The sequence below is a fragment of the Melospiza melodia genome, chromosome 4 (assembly GCF_035770615.1).
Source record: "Melospiza melodia melodia isolate bMelMel2 chromosome 4, bMelMel2.pri, whole genome shotgun sequence".
NCBI lineage: Eukaryota > Metazoa > Chordata > Aves > Passeriformes > Passerellidae > Melospiza > Melospiza melodia.
The window spans coordinates 13,376,837-13,399,217 of record NC_086197.1 but is presented as its reverse complement, the minus strand read 5'-3'; the positions used below and the strand labels follow the sequence as shown (position 1 = coordinate 13,399,217).

The 22,381-nt window shown below is 41.0% G+C and overlaps 1 protein-coding gene across 3 annotated transcripts in view; it reads right to left on the bottom strand.

The window, feature by feature from the left end:
- PPARA (peroxisome proliferator activated receptor alpha) overlaps positions 1–21,756 on the bottom strand; it is a 33,020-nt gene extending 11,264 nt beyond the window's left edge. The window contains exons 1-6 of one of the 3 annotated variants that reach the window (XM_063153946.1): positions 21,472–21,756; positions 19,082–19,201; positions 17,451–17,506; positions 5,018–5,262; positions 3,037–3,197; positions 1,952–2,090 (exon numbers count right to left, since the gene is read on the bottom strand). In XM_063153946.1, coding sequence (XP_063010016.1) covers positions 1,952–2,090; positions 3,037–3,197; positions 5,018–5,225 — 508 coding nt within the window. In that variant the 5' untranslated portion in view covers positions 5,226–5,262; positions 17,451–17,506; positions 19,082–19,201; positions 21,472–21,756. Of the gene's footprint in view, positions 1–1,951; positions 2,091–3,036; positions 3,198–5,017; positions 5,263–7,331; positions 7,488–17,450; positions 17,507–19,081; positions 19,202–21,471 lie in introns of those variants that run through there. The other 2 variants (XM_063153945.1, XM_063153948.1) reach the window with 2 other exon arrangements.
- Positions 21,757–22,381: the final 625 nt, after the last annotated feature.

The following is a 22,381-nucleotide window of genomic DNA, read 5'->3' as shown; positions in this document are numbered from 1 at the left end:
CCAGTTCTTCACTCAACACATCTGTACTGCCAGTGGGAACCCCAAAGACCTGCATTTACAGCTCAAAGGCAACAAAGTCTCCTCTGCCTTCCACACCCCATACTGCTTTCCCAACAGACTAACCCTTCAGGACTGGAGAGGAGAACAATCTGAATATCCAATCCAGTCATTGGGATATTCTTCTCAGAGGCAGAAGATGCAAGGCTGAAACACCTCTGGGTATGGAGGTCTCCTGGTTTTTGGGCAAGTGGTCTTGCCATTTATGGGCACTTCTTCAGTTTCAGTTTCAAGCTAAGGCAGCCCCATTTGACCCTTGGGAGGTGTGCAAGGGTTTGAGATGGCTCATACAGTGAGTTGCTTGTACTGCATTTCAGCCTCCAAGCAGTGAGGACAGGACGTCACTGCTTACACTGACCAATTCAAGGCATGAACACCATCAGCCCTTCAAGGTGCCCAGGGATCTTCTCATGACATAAGGAGGTGACTCTAGGCATGATCTGAAATACAGCTGTGGATTCAATGGAAGCCCAACAAGGAAAGCCTGTTTGGAATCTGGCTTAGGTGCTTCCTTCCCCTTAAGGTGGTCACACCAACATGTTGAAAAAGTGGAACAATACCTGCTCTAAACTAAAACTTACAGTTTTAAGACCTTACACATGGGTGTAAATTCAGTTGTAGTGCTTTTCCTGAGAAGTATTGCCAGCAAGTCAGCAGTCATTCCCTTTCCCACATGTTTGCTGCAATAAAACTGTGGCTATTCCCTTCAAACGGAGCACAAGGTGGCCACAGTGTTTTTAGTAGGATGAAACAGCTTCACATGGATGTCAGTTCCTGCCAACCAGCACTGCTCCCTGCTCAGCTCCCAGCCTGAGACGTCACTTTGTTGCCCAGTACACTTTTTGAGGATGGTTATGCCCAGTCTTGCAGACACTACCAACCCTCTTCCAATGCACCTCAATCTCAGTCAAGGCTCACTACAAGAGAGCTAGGCTTCAGCAGAACCAGAGGGTAAACTCTGCCAATGCCTCCTGCTGGGACTCTAGACTACAATGTCACAAGCAGCTTCCCCAGTCATGTTCCCATCCCAACTGCATAGTTTCCTTAGGAAATTTGTGTCCTAACCCACAGCTTTTCACCTATCCCAGTGTTTTTACCTACTTTCACCTTGCACCTTCCCCCAGGTTCAGCCTGGACAATATCAGAGCCAAGCAGGGAAAACCACTGTCATCTGGCCAGGTGAGATGTGCTTTCTCATGGCTAGGCCTCTCCCTCTTCACTGGTGCTGCTCAGCAAGCTCTGTCCTGCACAGAGAACTGCCTTGTGGGCTGAAATTGGTCTGTAAGCCACAAGCTTGCCACTCTTATCTTAAATCACTAGCACAAACAACAATATAACTTTTAAACTGGATATCTAAATGCTCTGAATTTTAAACCATTCTGTTTAACAAACAACCTACCAGATTCCTTTTGCACAGTCAGCATAGACCTTTGCCCTCCCTCCCCACTTTCTGAACCATCTGCCCAAGAGTTGTTGCACTGTAACCTGAAAAATAATGAAGGCTGCTTTCCTACAGATTTCTATCCTACATCACTCCCCCTCACAATGAAAGCAGTTGTTCTCCTCCTACTCTTCTACAAAACTCTTAATCAGAATTATTCCAGGATTGAAATTTGTTTCAATGGCAGTACTGGTGCCAAAGTCCTGGGGTGAGGAAAGCAAATAAATGAACATTCATATGGACAAAATGAGATGTAGTACAACTGTGTAAAGCTCATAACAGCACATTTGGCAGCTCTGTATCAACCACATGAAACTGGCACCCCCACAGCGACCTATCCCGTAAAAAATCCGAGGTTCAATTCATGTGTGTGAGGAAAAATGCTATCCAAGTGCCTGCCTCCAGCAGCAGACTCTGGGTAGGAACAAACAAATGAAGGGCACTCTTACCTACCATTATGTGACATTCCAACTGAAAGGCACTTTTGAAAACGACAATATTGGCACTTGTTACGATTTTTTTTCTGAATTTTGCAGTTGCGATCACATTTATCATAGATGAGTTTTAAACGAATCGTTCTTCTAAAAAAGCCCTATAAAAAGTTTGAAAAAAACAATATGTAATATTAATGAGTGCTGATTACTAAGCTTCAATCATACAGGTAAAGTTCTTTTTTTTTCTTTTACCATTTATTGTAGAACAGCCTCTACCTCCACTGCTCTTTCCAGGATGTCTCCAGTCTGCAATGCAAGGTTGCTCACACACAAGGACAGCAAATCCAGAGCCATCTCAACATTTTGTGTCACATCACACAGCAACATGTCATTTAGGCTGTGGGACACACCTGGCTAGGATCTGGTTGCCCATCTCTAATAGATATTCTGCATTATTCCATAAGATTTACATTCAAATTATCATACTGACATGATGCATGAAAGAAAGCTGTACACAAATACTGTTATTTCTCTCATGTTACCTTCTAATTTAGGAAAAAGATGGAAATCTAAAACATTAAAGGAAAAAGAAAAGAATCTTATAATTCATGGGTCATATCATCTCAAGAATTATGCATTAATGATAAGAGTAATTTGTGCTAGAGACATGCCCTGGCCCCAAAACTACAAGAAGTACAAGACTCAGGGATTCAGGCAGCATGTGGTGGAGGTGAGAAACTCGGGATTTGTTGGTTTTATAACAGGAATGTGTTGTACTCCTCCTAGCCATACTCCCAACACAAAATGGTAGTGGAGCAAGAAGGTTTTGATTTTTTTTTTGTCACAGTTTAGTGTTTTGTTTTAGTATTTCACTAACTAAACACAGAAAAGCAGTATTAAAATTAGCACTGTGAATTGCTCCTGCCTGATGAAGGTCTGAGTTATGGTATCTGCATGACTTAATTCAGAAAAAAAGACCACAGACAGGAATTGTAATGGCTAGAGATATAGTAATGAAACATTTATATATCAAATGTTTATCTTCATATAAACATAAATAAAGTAACATGATTTAGGTTCTTAAGAAGAAAATGATGACTGTACCTTACAACCTTCACAAGCATGTACTCCATAATGGTAGCCTGAGGCTTTATCCCCACAAATTCTACATTCAATGTTTAGTGCTCCACTGGATGATTCATCTATGCTACCTGGAGCTGTGGCAAAATTAATGGATGAAGGACTGGATGCTGGTGAAAGGGTGTCTAAAAAAAAGGAACACTTCATAAGCAAGATTGATACAATTTCTATACCAACAATCACACAAAAAATGAGCTTATTCTAAAAATAATCTTGTGTTAATAGTTATTAAGTGAACCAACAGTTTAATCATAATTCTTTGAAAAATAATTCATATTTCCAGTGCAAACACAGACAGAATACAGGGTGTACCTTGCTAATTTTGATGTGACATGGGATGTCAAAAAGGAAAAGGCCTTACTGAAGTGACTCTGGCAACAAGAACTATTTGGGTGATAATGGATCCAATAAATACACACCACACCACACCACTGCTCTTGGCAGAAAGGTTGTGCACAGCTCATCTTGGCTTTGCATCTTCCATCTCTTGTGCTGCAGGGATGAGCAGGGCATCTCTTGTGGCAGCACCACAAGAGACACATTCTTACCTCACTCAGATACACTTCAGATACATGTAAGGACTCCTGACATTTGAAAAGCTGCTCATAATTTTAAATGACAATCTAAACTGAGGGCTGAAAAGCAGATGGAAGAGCGCTGCACATCAGCAGAAAGGCTGAACAGATGTTAAAAGGAAGATAACACAAATGCCTGATTCTAAAATAACCTGGCTCAGATATTTTGTGTTTTTCTGCTAATGAATTCTACAATGAAATAAACTCACCAGACGTGCCACCAGTGGATGAACACATTACAAAACGAACACGTTCCAACCTTAATTATTTCAATTAATATTTCCACCTTGTTTGAGGAAAATATTTTCTGAGGCCAGAATTTCTTTTATCTTCCATCTTGCAACTTGCACCACAAGACTTCAGCAAATTAATGGGTGTGTTATTTTAACAGACAGATTAAGAAACACTCATGAATGTAGGTCAGCAAGTATTATGTTGGAAAAAAAAACCTTGGCACGGAACTCAGAGTCTCCATTGCCAGTGCTGCCAAGCCCACAGGCATCAGAGTCATCAAGAACAGCCTAAACCCCAGGATTTTTTAAAAGTGCTATTTCATTTTACTTGCCTTATGGAATTTGAGCCTTGCAAGCTTACATTCTGCATATTCTCTGACCACAAAACCAGCACATTTTGCAGTGAGCACGGAATACTCCATGAGAAGGTGACAGCAGAAGGTGATCTGAATTATTGTAGGCCTTGTACACACCTACACTCAAATAATTGTAAAGCCCCTGAAGGACCATGTTATAACCAAATACACACATAAAGCACATTATAACTTTTCCTGTACAAGGCATCTCTCTCATGAGAATGTCTGCAACCAAAAGGGAACAAAATCATAGTTCTAGAAACATTCCTTCAGTCCATAGTACCAGAAGGCAGCTCTCCCCATTCCCTTCAAACCCACACTGTTCAATTGCCTCAGTTCTACTATTCCAAGGTGAAATAGGGATCACAAGCTGGGAATTGATCTAAAGTAAGAACCCCCCAAAACAAAGCATAATGCAAACTAACCAAAAGGTTAACAGTAAACTGCTTCACATGGTCCTCCTGCTAAAAGACTTGCAAACACCCAGATTCAACAGGAAAACCTTACTGAGAGCTCCAGTGTCCTACAGCACTGCAGTGATTCCCACTTTGATCTCCCAAAGCCTCTGACTAAAGGCTATGTAACTTTATATTAAATCATTCCTCAGTGATATTTGTCTAATATATTAACTTTAGCCTTAAGTATTTTAAGATTGTGCCATAATCAGCTTATATATTTCTAGTGTCACTCTATCATAAACAATAATTACAGCATTAAAGTAGTTATTAATTTCTACCATTCTATTTATAAAAGAAAGTTTTATGTTAAACCAAACTCTTACCTGTTATAACAGATCCATCAGATCCTGGACCATTTCCCAGTGACTGGAATTCTGTTAAACTTAAAGCTCCAGAACTATCATCACCTAGAGACTGGGACAGGTCTTGAATGCTCTCCATATCTTGTAGGAACTCTCCAGATAAAGGGCTGTCTATATCCTCCTCCTCCAAGGGAGTGAGGGGATAGAGCTGGTTTTCAGTGTCCACCATTTTGATCAAGTAGAGCAGTCACTTAAACCTCTTTATACTGGTGAAAGAATAATTAAAAAAAAAACCAAAACAGATATTTAAAAAAAAATATTTGAATCAGTTACAGCACACTGAATACAGGATTTCTAATCCAAAAGTGAAATATTATTCAACATTCTATTGCTCTGGAAGCTTTATGCAACATGAATCATCAAGATCACAGGGTGGGGAAAATTCCCCAAAAGACTTCAAGATGAATGAAAGTTATGACAAGGTCAATCTGTAAATGGTTGTTTTCTCTCCATTGTTGAGAAAAGTGTTTCTACAGAAGGCATTATGCACTTCCCACCAAAACTTATAACAAACATCAATATTCTACTCACTCTTCTTGAGCAGGAGAAATAAAGGCAATGCTGTCACTATTACTAAGCTGCCATCTCATTCTACCAGAAACATTAGTACAGATCTATTTGCCCAATTTCTCTGAAACAGGATAGTTTTATCCAGAAAAGGAAAATCATTTCTATGTCACATAGTGCAGCAAGCAGGAATATGTAGGAGAGTTAGTATGTGAATTTATCCATGATTTCCAGTTACAGACAACAGGGATGTTACTGTGCCCACTGTGCTGGTGGGTGAGAGCTGGACACACAGCAGGGAACAGCCCAGAAACACCTGGAGCTAACTGTGCTGTTTGCTCTTAGTTATCTACTCACATCCCTGACATAACCAGAACATACTCAGAAAAGAGAAATCCCTTGTATCTAATTTGTGGAAAAAAAGTTAAATTCCTATCTGTATGATATATCTATTTGGTGATGGGGGGAAAGTATAGAGAAACCTCCAGCAACCCAAATTTGTCTCCCAAAGGAACCATTAGCAAAAAGAAGAGAGGAATGGCAGAGCATATGATTGGCACTGCTCCTGCAGTGTGCTCTCCATGAAGCTCTGCTGGGCCAAAGCAGTTGTTCACAGCACAGAAGGATTTTATTCCTCTGCAGACACTCAGCCCCAGGATAGCTGGGGAGGTTCCAGTAGGCACTGGGCTTCTTGCACCCAGTGTTCCCTGCTGAATCACATACACATCTCTCCAAGTACCACTTCTTCATCCAGCACACATATTTTGAAAAGATTAAGAGAAAACTGAAGTCTACCCTCAACCAAAATAGGCATTATCTGTCAGGAAAGCAAAGGAAAGGCTTGAGAGCTGACCTCTGGACATGGCAACAGCTGCCTGGTATCCCCCAAACCACACCATACCTTTCCAGGTTTACAATCAATATGTAAAATTCAGCAGCCTTTTTAGCTAAATTTCTGTAAAAACAACCTAATAGCTAGTGAAACATAAATGGAGTGCTTCTTGTTTTAACTATTAAATTACATACCCTTTTGTACTTTCAAACACTACAATTAAATTACAGCTGCTTAATCATTAGCACACTTGTCAATGATTAACTGGTACTTAAGCAAGCATGGCAACAACATAACAATTTCTGAAGACTCAAAATATACTAATATTCACAATACTGACAATTAATTGTTTTATAAGCACAGAAAATCTGTAAGTAATATGCCTAGTATTTATGCAGTAAAGTGCCTTCTGGCTTCTCTTGTGTTCAGTGCATGTTTGCACATGCATATGCTTTCACTGGCAGGTTTCACATAAGATGCATTGATCCTTGCTTGAATGAAAAAAAAAACTCCTAAAATAAAAAAGGGTAATGAGTATGAAGCTCATTTAATATTCACAGAAAGAATTTAGCTTTACAAAAAGCCCTGTACATGTTGCAACAGTAGATGTAGTAGATGCAGCATGATGATTCCACTCAAAGATCTGTGTCTTCTAAGTATTGAGAAAAATTCTGTGCCACAAAGACATTGGCAGAGGATTTTCTCAGTTTCCCCATACAATAATTCAGTCTCCATAACCCCTTTCTTATCCCCAAGTCACACAAACCGAAAACAAGATAATGGAACATAGAAGAATAAGGACCCCATTTCATGTAATTATGGTTTTAAGGTCAAACAGGTTTTACTCTCTCACATCCTGTTATCTCTGAAATATGTCTATTTTCACAAGAAGTCCTTTCCCACCACCTCACTGTGAATACCCACTGAGTAACTTACCTATCAACTTGAAATCAGTCCCAAAGAAATCAGTCAGATTATTAAAGAAAAACACCTCAACATGCAGCTATCAGTTACTTGCTTCATTTTTGGCAAGGGATGGAGGGATACCAAACCTCCAGCCCTTCCACATTTAATACTTGCCTCACCAGGGATAATCTCTGTAAGGAAACAGGTCTCTGAGATGCAAAGGTCTCTGGGAACAGTAACAAAGTCTGATCTTTCTGCATAAACAAATTGATCGTGTAAAGGGCTTGCTTGCAAATACCAGGGTTAAAGTTGAAACAGCCATTACCTCTAGGTCATTTGGAGAATGCTGGGGTTGAAAACAGCACATGTAAACTCGTGATTGCAATAGATATTTTTAGAAAACTTCACTGGATAGGAAGAGCCTTGAATATGTAAGAATGTACATATGTAAGAGCCTTGAATATGTAGAATATTTCCAATATCCTGATTCAACAAGAAAAATAGAAAACAGGATTTGGTACCTACAGTGTGACACCCAGACTTCCACCTGGCAAAGGATGCATATTTTCTAATTTATCATGTGATAATTTATTCAATTTTCATAGTTGGTAACTTTACATACTTGTATTATTTTTATTTTTAAAAGTATTAACAACATAAGTCAGAGAACATTTTCTATGCATGTGATGAAAAATTTTTGTAAGCTACTCCTTCATCAAGACTGCCAGTTGCACACCCCATCTTCAAAAACACTCACCCAGAAAAATGTCATCATTCTTCCCTTTACTCAGCTGTACTCCAAGATACCATATGCAACTTATAGGTATCCTTGCCTTCAAAAGAAATCAAAATTCACATACCCTAATTTTGAAAATTGACAGCAAAGTTGTAAAGTCAGGATCTTAAAAGTCACATAAGGAAAAATTCTATGCAAGTTTGATTTGAATTCTCTCCCCAGCCCCATGGCAGGTGAGTGAGCAAGTGGGGCTTGGTTGCCTCCTGGGGCTAAGCCCAGCCAAAATGACAAAAACAACACGGAAATTTTTTTTTTATTTTGTTTATTTTGCTCAGCCAAACTTAAGGAGAACTTACTGAGCTAGGAAGCTTTGTTTCTTTGGACCCAGGATTTTCTGTGCCAGTGGAGTTTAAATTACATTGGCTAGTGTATGTTACAGATCAGTGTCTCTGAACAGGACCACTCAAACCCTCCTTTACAATGTTACTAAACATTTCAGCTGATTTCTAGACCTTCAAGACTATATATTCACTATTTCCCTTTTTCACTTATGTAACACATTTATTATACACTAAATAGTTTTAGATATTTGTTTTGCCAAGATTACTGTTTAAGAACTAACTAATAACAGGGCAGCAACAAAATTATTCAGGAGATAATGAAACTATTTCTTTCAAATATCATACCCTCTCACTTTCACACAACAGATGCAGTCACTAATGGAGAAAAAACTACAAAGAGGAAATTAATTTTCAGCAAACAGAAATAAGAGAGGTAATTCATCTCACCTAATGTCAAACAGCTCACTTAACATGTTTGGGTTGAGTGGAGCTCAATGGAATTTCCAGAGCCATGACTGATCTTGGAGGCCATGATTACACACTAAAAACGAGGTACTTTTCAACCCAACCACTTCCCTGATCCAGTTCACTGCAAAGCCTTACAAATATTAGTGCTGGCTCAATGGAGAGAGTAGAAATAAGCAGCTGGGAAGAGGGACACACGTGCTGCATGGCCAAAATATAACTGCATGTGCAGCCTGAACCCCCTCTGCAGAATCCAGTGTGGACAGGCTGGGTCTGCAGAGCAGGCACTTGCACTGCCTGAGGTGAAGAAGCCAATGCCTCTTTGGTCTCCTGTGGGAGGTGAAAACTGCTCTACAGATCAGACAGCACCTCTATTACATTAAGGGGTATTACCATCTTTTGGCAGGGCTGTGGAACTGTCATGCAGGCTGCTATGTGCACATCCCATAGATATTCACCTTCCAGTTGTAAAATTACCACTGAAATCCAGTAATGCCTGAAGATCCAGGCACTTACTCTGAGGTGACACAACACGATCCAAAAAATAAATAACAAAAATGAAATTAAAGTTCCAATGCTGGAAACTCAAGCTGAGAGTAGAATCTAGCTCAAAGAAAGACTTCAGCTGCTGGCAAAGAATAGAGCAACATCCCAGCATCAAGTGGCTTTCTAAAGGAGAATTTTGAATTCAACAAGCCCCTCAAGACCCTGGTAACTAGGAACTATGTTCAGAACACTTTATGTTTACACTGGCTTCATATTAGACAAGAAAACAGATTGCACCATATCTCATGCACACCATTAGACAGCCAGCCTGTACCAGACAGCTGAGCTGCAGACCACAGCTCCTGGGTATGGTGCAGTAGGATCTGAAGCCTGTGTTTAAAGGAGCCCCTGCAATCCCTCTGGCAGCAGGAGCCTCACTTGGTTTCATCAGCAGCAGGACAGGAAGGTTTTGCAACCTTTGCCTCCAGGCTCCAAAGACAAGACTTACAGGTCTGTCACCTCAAGTTTACACCTATCAGCAGTCATGCTTGCTTTCTTCCACACAAATGGATGTATCAAACATGGCATTAATCAAATTTGCATCAAGGCCCTTCTGATAAAGGAAAATCCCATATTGTAAAGAGGGCAGATTGAGGTGTTGTTTAAACTGCCTTCAAGCTCAAATAGGTTCAAGTCTGCAGAGAATGCCAGCATGACTGAGATGTTTTGGTTGTTTGGTTTGGTTTTTTCTCCTCTAAATGTGAGTTTTCATATCCAAAAAATAAATGCTTTGGAGGTTTCTGTAACTGGGAATAGGAAGACTTGACTTTTCTGTCTAGTGAATGCTGAACTGAAACTAGACTCAGAAATAGCTGCATGTCAAAGTAAAGCTTTCAAATCTCTTTTAAATCTATGTCTGCTGAATCCTTTAAAGAGCTCTCTACTCAGAACTTCAGCATAATTCAAGAGTAATATAAATTAACAAACCATATAATACCATACTCAGGGTTATTGAAAAACCTGTAAAACCTGTAATGTTTTCCTTCAATTTACTGTTTTCTTCAAGAAGTGTTTTTGGAGGGACCTTTGTTGCTTTGGGATTTTGTTTGTTTGTGGGGCTTCGGGGATTTTTTTTTGTTGTTGTTGTTTGCTTTGTGTATTTTGAGTTCCTAGGTTTTTGTATTTTTTAACTACATTATAATTCAATCTGAATTTTAGACAGTACCAACCCCAAGCAAGCACTGCCAAAGACTCAAGTGAAAAACTTTGTGTTAAAAAAGTCTTTTGTCTTGCTTCAACTTTTATAGTCCAGATACATGGAAGGCCTAAAAATCTCTCAATTTGTAATGGTGTCTGTTTCCATTTTTATAATCAAACTGACTATCAGCCTAATCTATAGAATCAATACACTACTGTTAATATGATTTAAAGAGAATCAGCCTGTAAAGCAGTATGAAAGAAGATTATTCAGTTTACATTAGTTGTTAATGCACTTAAAGCAAATATTCATATTGCAGTTCATAATATCCAGTATTTTTGAGGCATAACCACTGAAGAAAGTATATTTTATTAACAAGAGACTCAAAAGGACAAGAAGAATTTATTTTCTGCAAGAAGCTAAGCCATGGCATCATCTCAGTAACCTCTATGTTATAGAGCAGTCTGTGTTCTCTGCCATGTGCTGCCTCTCAGGCTCACTACAGTTCCACCAATGCTGCTCACAGCTCACCAGAACTTCTACTGAAAACCCCACTCCACTGTTACATTTACCACTTTGCACTTGCAACACACTCCCCCTTTTCCTTTCCTCTCCCTAATGAATCCCCAGCTTTTGCTCTTTATCCAATCCAGTTCAATGTCAGCTTCTCTTCAAGTCTATATTCCAACAGACTTGAAGAGAATATATTCCAATATTCCAGTCAAATGATTCCATGCTTGAGGAAGATTCCAAAGTTTACATGTGCTAATCACAACAGTTTGTGCTTCTAAGTTCTACAGATTCTAAAGCCTCTGTGACAACACCTGGCAGGCCATGGAGCTGAGAGAACACACTGCCACACATGCTGGGTGTGTGTGCTGAGCACTGACATGTGGAGACCACAACTGCTGAGAAAGGCAGATCTGGTGCATCATCTAAGAGGCTGCTCCTGCTGCATGCACATCAAAAGCTGGGCTCTGATTTATGATTGATATTTGAACCAAGGAGAGGTCACATTCAGACAAACACGACATACATGTATTTGCTATTTGATCCAAGAGCCAAGGTCACGTTCACACAAATGTGTCATCTGAGTGTTTGCTTTATTTTTATTACCCCCTTGATGAACTTCAAGTTATTTTGCTTTCCTCACATGTCCCAAAAACTCCTCGCCCATTTATTTGGTGTGTCCCAAAAACTCCTTGCCCATTGACTTGGAAGTTGCCAGGTTTTTCCAAGTTTTGCAATACTGTATAAATGTCTGATGAGCTAATTACATAAGCCAAGCTTTTGAATTGATTAACAGTTAGGGACACCTTCATTTCAGAGATCAGAGCTCAGATTGAGGCTAAATCTGGTTGCATGGTATGGCTGGAATTAAGGGAATTAAGAAAAAGGAACAAACCAAAAATCCCACAAAAACTGCATCTTATGAACTGCAGGCATAGATGAGATGCCCTAAGCCATAGTCAGGTGTTTTTTTCCTAAAATTAATACATAACAATAAGTTTGAGTGGTGAAGTCAAAGCTGATTACAACATGTCCAGCATTTACAAACAGCCCACGCATTTGCCCCAACATGCTGCTCACTGGGAACCAGATCCTTCAGACTAAATTGGAATGCTGCAATTGTTTCCTTACACATGTGATTACTGCATCTCAGGTTATGAAAAGTGTGTGCTCAACAATTTTCTAACTATGCCCTGATATTCCACTGAGACCTCATTTGTTGAAGGACACAGACATCAGAGGGTAACAGGCAAATAGAAATTGCATTTTAGAGTGGTGCCTAAATGATTATCTCCAATATAATCAATTCTTGTAGTAAATAAAATGTAAGTCCCTTGCTAAGTCTCTTACAGAATACATTTTCACTACATATGGTAAAAATAAACTTCATAAGGTAACAAATTAAAGACATCTGTGCAACTGAAATTGTCAATTAAAATTATAATCTAATATAGACAGATGCAGTGCAAGGCAAAATTTTTGGCTTATTGATGGTGCTGCTACATAAACCTCTCACTCAGAAGATTTACTTGCTCACATGCTTGATAAAAACACCCAAAACCAAATAAACCCACAAAACCATAACATACATGAATGTTTTGTCAATGAAAACATCATACCTTTTACAAGCATAACTGTCTAGTAACTCCTCCTTACAAATGTGCAAATTCAGACATACTATATTTAGGAAAAGAAAAAGCCAATTGCCACTAACTTAAGGTCAAAAAACCACTTGGATGCACTTTCTGAAACTGATGGTATTTCAACAATATTTAGGGTTCATGTGTAAGTACAGATAACTTCAAATGTTCTTACAAAACAGGATCTAGAAATCCCTTTTGGCTTTTATCTGCAGACCTTTATGTGTGATAGCAAGTGGTATGTATTCTTGATATTAACATATTCTTTAGTATGTTATCATAACATATATATATAATATAGATATTATAACATAACATATAGCAGTAACATACTCTTTTGAAATTAGAATGCTTGCTGTGTTGTAAATAAAAATACTTGTCTTTAGCTGAAATGTTATAAAAGAAGCATAAGAAATAATGACATAATCTTTTGTTTTCTGAGCATATTTAACCTTCCTGTATTATTTCAACCTTGCTTATTCTTCAAAAGAAGAGCAATGGATTGCTCCTATGACATAAATACTTCAACTCATTCATAAATACAACAACCTCATTCAAGGCCATGCATTATAGATGACAGATGCCAATTAATTTTGAGTTTATTGACTGGCAATGAAATTTTTGCAGCTGCATATGGTTTTGTGAGTTTAAATAGCACCATAAAATTTTGGGAGCACTGAGGCAGTGCCCAGATTTGAGAGCCACCATTCATACAGGTGTTTACTACTGCCCACATGGCACCCCCAAAGCATCACAAACACACTGAGGCTGCTTCAGCCTGAGCTTGCTTGTTCCACTGTGCTGGCTGGAAACTGAGAGCCAAACAGAACAGACAATTGCTGAATTCACATTGCATCACTTCCTCAGCAGGGTCAACAATGTGTTTTCCTTTCCTCTTCCCAGCCACAACTTCCATGAAAATGACAGAACTTTAGTGCCTTTGCAGCCATTACTGCTCTCTCTAATTTGAGAAGGTTTGTAGGTTCAGAATTATTGGGCTGGGGGCACAGGACAGCAGACATACTGCATAACCTGACAGGTAACTAGACCAGAAGAGTAAGAAAACAATCCTGAAAATTGCTCTCAGTTTTGGAGGAAAACTCTCTTCCAAGATTGATCTGGACATTTGCCTGCACCACCCCCTAATTCCTGCAGACATCTTAATGGCAACATTCTTCCTGAATAAAGAGCTATTGTTTTGGAACAAAACTTTCAATCTGCAAGGAGAGGAAAATAAGAAAAAGATAAATTGAAATTACTTAATGCAAAAATTTGAAAGGTGTGTTTAGCATATTGATTTAAGATTGTGAAGAGTTCCATTTGAGTCTTACCTGCCATTTAATGATTAGGCCTTGCAACCTCCCATTTTTTGTGGGACTAAATTTTGACTGGATTTTGACTTAGACAGATATAACTTCTCCATCTGACAAACTCCCAAATTTTGCCTCACTGATCTCACTACACATGTCCTGCTCAGAAAAATAGAAATAAAAAATCCCAAAACTTTGCATCTGTACATTTTCCTCCAAAAGGTCTCCTACTTAAGGAAAGTAGAAGAGACATGAAATTTCTTAGTTTTCTCTTTTCATTTATAGATTAAACTTCTGGCTTGGGCTCCTTATCATTTTGGCTCAGGACAAAAGCCAAGTTGCTTTAGTATGTGATACTGCAATTACTGCTTCCAAGACCAATAACAACAAAAAATGTTGTTCCAAAAAATGTATGTTTCTTCCTCAAGAACACGTCCTTTCAGTCACCAGCTCACTCCCCATGCCAAATCTCAGGTGACAGTCCTTTTCAATATTCTTTCAGCTGTCTTTCCCTCTCCTCTCTCACCCATATGAACCCATCCCAAATCACCTCCTTCACCCCCTTGGTGCTCCAGTCTCCCATCTCAGCTCCTCCAGCATCTGCACAGCTGCACCCCCCTCACCATCTGCAGCTCCTTGCATGATTCATCACCAACCATAACAGACCAGGATTATTCACTGGCTGAAAAGCTACAGTGGAATTTACATCTGTTTCTGGAAGACATTCAAGAAGCCTGAATTCGCCTTCTTAGCAGAGAACACCACCACTGTGTATTTTCAGTGGTTTTATTTCCCTGATAAACTTTATTCCCTTGTGCAGACATAATAACATGACTTATTTGATAAATTAAATTCAGCTTAGCAGAGGGATTTATATCCTTTTAAAAATAATGACCCTCACAAAATGTTACAAATTTAGGCCTCTTCTGCTTGCAAGTGTCTTTCTGAAAATTGAGTCATTCCAATGGGCCAACTTTTACACTCTTCTACCTGCACATAAAAATGTCATCTGTAACTAGCACCTGAAGTTTTTAGTTCACTTATTCTTTATTGTGCTAAAATTTTACTCATTCATTAGAAATACTTTTCCTCTTGTTGCTCAGCTATTACGTTTAAGTAAATAAACAAATGAAACCTGCTAAAAATAAACTAACTTCAATTTAATGTCATGCCACAACTAGAATGGAATGCAAAACAAAATTCTTTCACTTTTTCTTGCTGGGCTTTTTGTTGCTTTTGGTTTGTGGTTTTGCTTTTTTTTGCTAAGAGAAAGGCCTTCAGTTTTATTCTGACAATTCAGACATCCCTACCTTTAAAAGTTTTCCTTTGTGATAAATGTATCACACAAAACCAAAGTTTACACTGAGCTAGTATTACTGACAGGAGCCTTGGCAACAGGCATGAATGCAATTAATCTACATTTTTTGGCAAATGGACATCAAGTGCTTGTACTTGCAAGCTCCTGACGTGTCAGATAGAGGATATACTTGGGACACATGACTTCACAGCTCTAAATCAGGTCACTCACTACAGTGTACAGATCACAAGCCTCACACTCCTGCGTGATCAGAAAGTGCCAAACTATACCCAATTGTTTTCCTGCGTGATCAGAAAGTGCCAAACTATATCCAATTGTTTTCCTGCGTGATCAGAAAGTGCCAAACTATACCCAATTGTTTTCCTGCGTGATCAGAAAGTGCCAAACTATACCCAATTGTTTTCCTGCCATGTTTTCCCTGCTCATCCTCTATGATGTGATGGGTATCTGGTGCCCAGTTTAACAGCAATACCAGCACTACTGTACATCTGCCACCCCACTACTTCTAACCAAGCAAGCATCTGAACTGCAGAAAGGCGGAGGAAGAATATGAGTCCAGTGGAAGAGCCAGGAAAATAAAATCTCTTTTTAAAACAATGTATGTATTTTCATATTCCAGTTTTACTTCACTTTGTAAGGCATTTCAGCTGCCTTGAATCAGACATTGCAAGAGCAGTTATGGGGGACACAGCACACAGTCCCTCTCCCAAGCAGAGTTACTGGCTGCAAAATAAGGTTACTTTAAGGGTACCTAGCCAAGTCAGCTTAAGTAACACACATCAAAAGGATGTCCCTTCAGTAGCTCCCTGGCACTGCCGTGTCCCTCTGTCCTTCCAGCCACGCTGCTCCCCGCCGCCTGCGCTGGCTCTGGCGCTGCCGGGTCCCGCTGGCACCGTGAATGGCCCGGGCCGGAGCTGCCCCGGAGCCTGCCCGACAGCGCTGTGGCCCGGAGCGGCCTGAGAGGCTCCCAGGAGAGCGCCCGGCCCGGGGCACTGCCCACTGCTCTGCATCCCGACACTCCGGGCCAGCTCCGGGAACAGTCCCTGGCCAGTTTAATTCCCCAGCGCAGACGCAGCTCCATTCACTGAATCGGTAACACAGGAAAACCACGGACAGCTCAGAGAGCTGAGCAGACCCACCGAGGGGCAGCAAACGGGACGGACAGAGGAGCACGGATGGGAGAGGGAAAGGAGCACAGATCAGATCCAGCCATGCTGTGCAGCCACACTTCTTGCTGTAGCCTGTCTTTGCAGGGCTGTCAGGAACCACCGACAGAGGACATTCCATTCTTTTTTGCATTTCTGTGTTCATTCATACATGCTGAAAATCAGGTGCCCAGAGCATATATTTATCCTGAAAATATTGGCCTGTTTATGCACAGTTTCATCTGTACATCCCCAGCACAGAACCACAGATACAGCTGCTGCTTTGTTCAGAGGCAGTAACCCTGTGCTGCTTGTCTCTCACTTACCTAGGTACTAAAGCTTGTCTCTTACTTACAAAGCTGCTACCTGATTTGATCACACTGGCCTGCTTAACTGCACACAGCATGTGTGCACTTAATATATATATATATAAATATATGTAGCTATTTATATATTTATATATATATTTACATATTTTATGTATATATGTGTGTATATATATATATACGGCTATTTGGTAATCTTCCATTGAAAACTGCCAATGAGCCAACAGTCCCGTGGGCTGCAATTAATTGTATTTTAATATCAGAGTGTAGGAATTAATTGACAGCTGTACTGGAGGATTCCTCTGCTCTGTTGGACAAAAAGCCACCAGGCACTAATTAACAAGAGCCTCCAAAGCAGCCTCCTGACACAGCACCCACCTTCTCCCTTCTCCTCCCCTGCACATCCAATTGGTTGCACATTATGTTCTTCAGCCTTACTACTCCAGGGAATGTTTTCCATACCTGTTGACTAAAGATGCCAGAGAGTTTGGCTTGGTTTTTTTGGTTTTGTTTGGTTTTGTTTAATGGGAACCTGCCCCATGACTGCAGTGTCAGGTACTTTGTACAACTCTTCCTGAAGCAGTAACACTGACAGCAGGCTAGCAAACATCATCAGTAATTCAAGCCTTCACTTTCAAGTAAGATTTTGCAAATAAAACATGAGCTATTCTTACCTTCTGAACATTCATGTTCAGTGGTTTGCTCGGTGATTTGTTATATCAATCATTTCCTGTAAATAATTTTTAAAACAAAGCAGGCATGTAGCATTTCTTTGTGTAACAAAACAAAACAAAGAATGGCAATACAAGCCTGTATTCAGGTAATAGAACTTACTCAGCATAAGAGTGCTGGATGCATGGATATACACAACAAAACAGTAAGATCTGCCTCCAGATCTTAACCACAGGCTGTAGAATAGTTTCAAATGATCCACTTTTATGATTTCTTTTGTTGTTGTTGTTAAATGTAGATAATATTAAGTCATTGCAGAATTATTTTTCCATTTAAAATACATCAAACTCTAAACCATTCACCATGATAAATTCTCTCAGCTGCAGGATGTTATACACTCAAAAATGAGCAAGGATTTGCACAACCAGCACTCCAAACAGCAGCTCTGGTTTCCTTCCACATACTTCTCAACAAAATGAAAACAAACTCATGAGATACAAAAATATGAAATATGAAAATATTGGACTAACTTGCTTTCACATGTATTTCATCTGCCTGGAAACACGCCAAAGAGCTGCACTACCTCAGTACAACTCCAGCTCTCTGCTCTGAGTTCCTCAAGGCAGACACATTTTGGAACAAGTTTCTTTTATTATTTGGAAAGATTTAGGGAATCATTTCTCAGTTTATTAATCTTTTAAAACCCATGACAGTGTATCAGCATTTTTAGAAAGGGATAGGTAATTTGCCAAATGCTTGTCAATCTCTCCTACCCTTAGTGTTTCCACAGGCATGAAACAACTTGAACTTAAACCAAGAAATTTAGATGAACACAGCACCACAGGACAAACTAGGCCTCTTTGGTAGTTTGCATCTTTCCAAAGTATGAAATATTTTAACACCTTACACACATTTTAAGACTTAGCAAAGCCTTCAACACAAACCAGTCATGTAACAGCTCCAGCCTCAGTCAGGATTAGAGTGCCAGGGAGCTGTGGTTTATAATTTATAGTAATCTGTGCACGAGAAGATTCACTGGACACAGAAATTACACTTCTTAGATATTTAAAGACACATGCAATGCACTTATAAATAAATATTGTTTCATAAGCAGAAACTATGAGAAGTGGTATGAGGAAGTGGAGTCAGATTTGGCAACATCTCAATGCCACATGCAATCTGGTCACACAACAGTCTCACATTACTTGAGTATCTTTACAACACGTCAAATATCACACTCTTGGAGAGATTTTAGCTTTGAGCATTGTGATGATGAAGAGCCTAACCTTACCAGGCTTTCTACCTCAGTGAAGGATTCAGCCTTCTACTTCATAAAATGTCATTCAATGTTTAATTTAACAGACCTGGTCCTTTGAAATGCTGAGCACTATACTTCTAAAATATTAAGAATTCAGAATTCTACTGACTAGCACCTAAGACAGCAGCAGATATCAGACTATAAGGAAGATATCAGACTACAAGGAAGTTTGACTTTGCTCTCCTGACTGTACTACTATTTTCTGTTTATCAACTATTTACTGCCACTACATGCTCAGATTTCTTTCCTTGTCATTTGACTATACATTAATCACTTTTTACAGAGATTCTGTGCCCAGTCCATGTATGTACTCACCCCTTCAAGCAGCATCTTGCAAGGCTGAAACAGTTGTTTTCCAGAATCTTTTCCCCTTCCATTTCATGTGTAGATTGGTGATAACAAGCAGTTCTTCATCAATAAAAAGCTGCTGACATTCTTAAGAGAAAAAAAAAAAAAAGTGTCAATAAAATTCCCCAGGGCTTACAATACTGATTTTGCATAGCTATGATGTAATATCACTTAAGAAAAATATTTCTTTATGCTTCTTCTGAAAAAAAAGCTTTCATTTCTCTTGGGCTAAGATAATTTTTAAATGATTGAGTTTTTTTAATATGTCCTTAGTTTTACAGCTGGGCCACACTGACATCTAGCTAACTAGGGAACATAACTGGTATATCCCAATATAATTCAGATTTTTTTCTTTCATACTAAAAGAATTCAAAACCACTCAACTGAGAACACTATAGTGACAGCCCTGTGCTATTTTAATTATCTGTTATAGAGTAAAATACTTTTACTCCTAAAGAGCATTCTCACAAAGTCTTTCTGTGGACACCTTTAGAGCAGTTACATTTTCCAAGGTGCACACACAGCCCCATGAGATGTCTTTGCAATTGACCTTTATTTTGAGGATTTACATCTCAAAGGTAGAGATTTTGGTTTTATATACTTTATAAGGTCTATATATTTTTTAAAAAGCATATATAGCTAAAAATATCAAACAAATTAGAGATGCAGAGAGGTTTTGAAAGAGTGGATTTAAAAAATGTTTAAAATCCAAAATTATGTAAGAAAATATGGTTGTACATTTAAGAAATATTAATTCAACTTCATTTGTTTTCCAAGGTAAGTATGGTGTTCTCTGCTTTCCCCCTTGCAAAAATATGACATGTGCAACAGAAGCAGAAGTCAGAACCCAAATCTCATCAGGAAAGCTATAGAAAAGTAAGGACAAGAATAGAGCTGTTTGTAATTTTGAAGTTCAAGCTGCTTCTGAAAAAATAATAAGAAAAGTTATGTTTCCTTGGGACAACAGTGAGCATTAGAATCCATTTTTTAGAACAAGATTAGCATCTTAGGCCATATATCCTACTCTCCTGTAGGACATTATTGTCCCTTATATTTTTATAATACTCTGCACACGAAATATTAAAAGCATAACAGCACAAAATCACAGCTGAAGTGTAACCCTCTCTCCATTGTTTAAAATTCATTACACCCTTTATGAGGACTACAGTATTAACAGAAAATGAGGACACTAAAGAACTACTTGGAAAGCAAGTGACAAACCCACAAGGTGTTTCCAGCAGGTAGCCAAAACTCCCCATGCACCTGACTGTAGAGGATGACAGTCAATATAAAGCACCAACATGCTTGATAAGAATTTTTTTTGGACCATGCTAAGAGTTCCTTCCAAACATGGGAAAAGACAGGAGGCATGCAGTCTGGGGAGTTCCACAAACCTCTGGTAAGGTCTGCATGCCCTCATCCTTCCCATACACTACATTGTATTACTTGAAATTCCCAAAGTTGCCACTCAAAGTCACTGGGAGCCGATGGCTGCTCATGCCAGCCAACAGAAGTTACGGCGCTGCTTTGGGTTCAGCAGACGTGTGACCACATCACATGAACCACAAGTGCCTCAGTTCAGCACGAGACCAGGTAGCAGCCTCAGTGCTAAGTCAGTGGTTCAGGATTTACAAAGGAAATCGTTTTTACAGCTGATCCGTTTTGCTGCCTGCAAAGCAAATTTTAATAGGTGAGCAGTGCCAGATGCCAATGAGAAAAGTCCGTGCATGTTCTGTAACACAAGGAGTTTGACCACGATTTTCCTTCACAACAAAACTTATGCAACACCTTTATTAGTGCAGTACTACTAAGACACCCAATGCCAAAAGCGCCAAACATTATCATTCCAGATAATCCTGTGTGACGAATCCTGTGCTCATACTTCCATCAGAGAGCTTAGGAACAGCTTCCCGTGTCATTGAGTGAGACTGGGCCAATCTTAATATGAATACAAGGCAACACCTTTTCGCACTCCTTTCCTTTGTTACTCCTGGAATGCTTTTTGAAAAGCAAGTATCCAGCCCCACGGGGACAACCAAGAAGGCGGCAAACCGCAGAAGCAAGTCCCGGAGGCGTTCCCAGTGACCTGTTCCTCGCCCTCGGGACAGAGGACCCTCCTCTGCCCAGCCGGCCGGGAACAGCACAGCCCGCCGGACCGAGCCAAGCCAGCAGCGGGCACCTCCAAGCACGCACTTTCTGCCTCGTGCCCGAGTTCATTCCAGGTTAAGGGCAATCCAGATGTTCCATTTGGGACACATGACAGTTGCCAACCAGCCCCTCGCATTACCCCCTTCTCCGTTCCCACCTCCAGCGCCCTGAAACCCCGCTCCCCGTGGGCTTCCCGGGAGTCTCTTTACCTGCGCCGGGCCGGCTCTGCCCGTCCCGCAGCCCCTCGGCCCCGTTCTCGCAGCCGGGCCAGGGCTCCGCTCCGAGCGAGCAGCGGGAGCCGCTACAGCATCTCCCCGGGCCGGCTACCTCCTGCTGCTGCTGTCCGCCGCCGCTCGGCCGAGGGCTTCACACCGCGGCGCCGGAGAGATAAGTAATAGCGAATGGCAAGGGAGGGGAGGAGAGGAAAGGACAGGTCATTAGCAAAGCCGCCGCCGCGTTAGCGAGCCGGGGGCGTCACCCAACCCCGGGCGGGCGCTCCCGCCTCCTGCCGGCGCCCCGGCCGGGACACGGGCACCGCGCGGGCAGAGGCCGCCCCTAAGGCAGTACCGTGCATCGCTGCCACGGGCCGCGCAGGGCGGGGCCGGGCCGAGCCGTGTCCCCGGCTGCCGGCGGGGAAGGAGCGGTAGCGGGGAAGGAGCGGGGAGGGAACGGGAGCGGGGCGGGAGCGGCCGGTGACAGGTCCCGGAAGTGAGGTCGGCACACACCTCCCGCCGCGGCCGTGCGCCATTGGCGGGGCGGGGGCGGCCCCGCTCCCCTCACACCCCTCACTGCCCGCACACCCCCCACACTCCTCATTTCCTTCGCTCTCTTCATTGCCTTCACTCCTTTCGCTGCCCTCACACCCCTCATTGACCTCACACCCCTCACTGCCCTCACACCCCTCATTGCCCTCACACCCCTCATTGCCTTCACTCCGTTCACTGCCCTCACACCCCTCATTGCCTTCACTCCGTTCACTGCCCTCACACCCCTCGCTGCCCTCAGTCCCTTCACATCCCTCCCACCCCTCACTGCCTACATTGCCCTCACATCCCTCTACTGCCCCTGAACTCCTCAGTGCCCTCACATCTCTCGCTCCCCTCGCTCCACTCACAACCT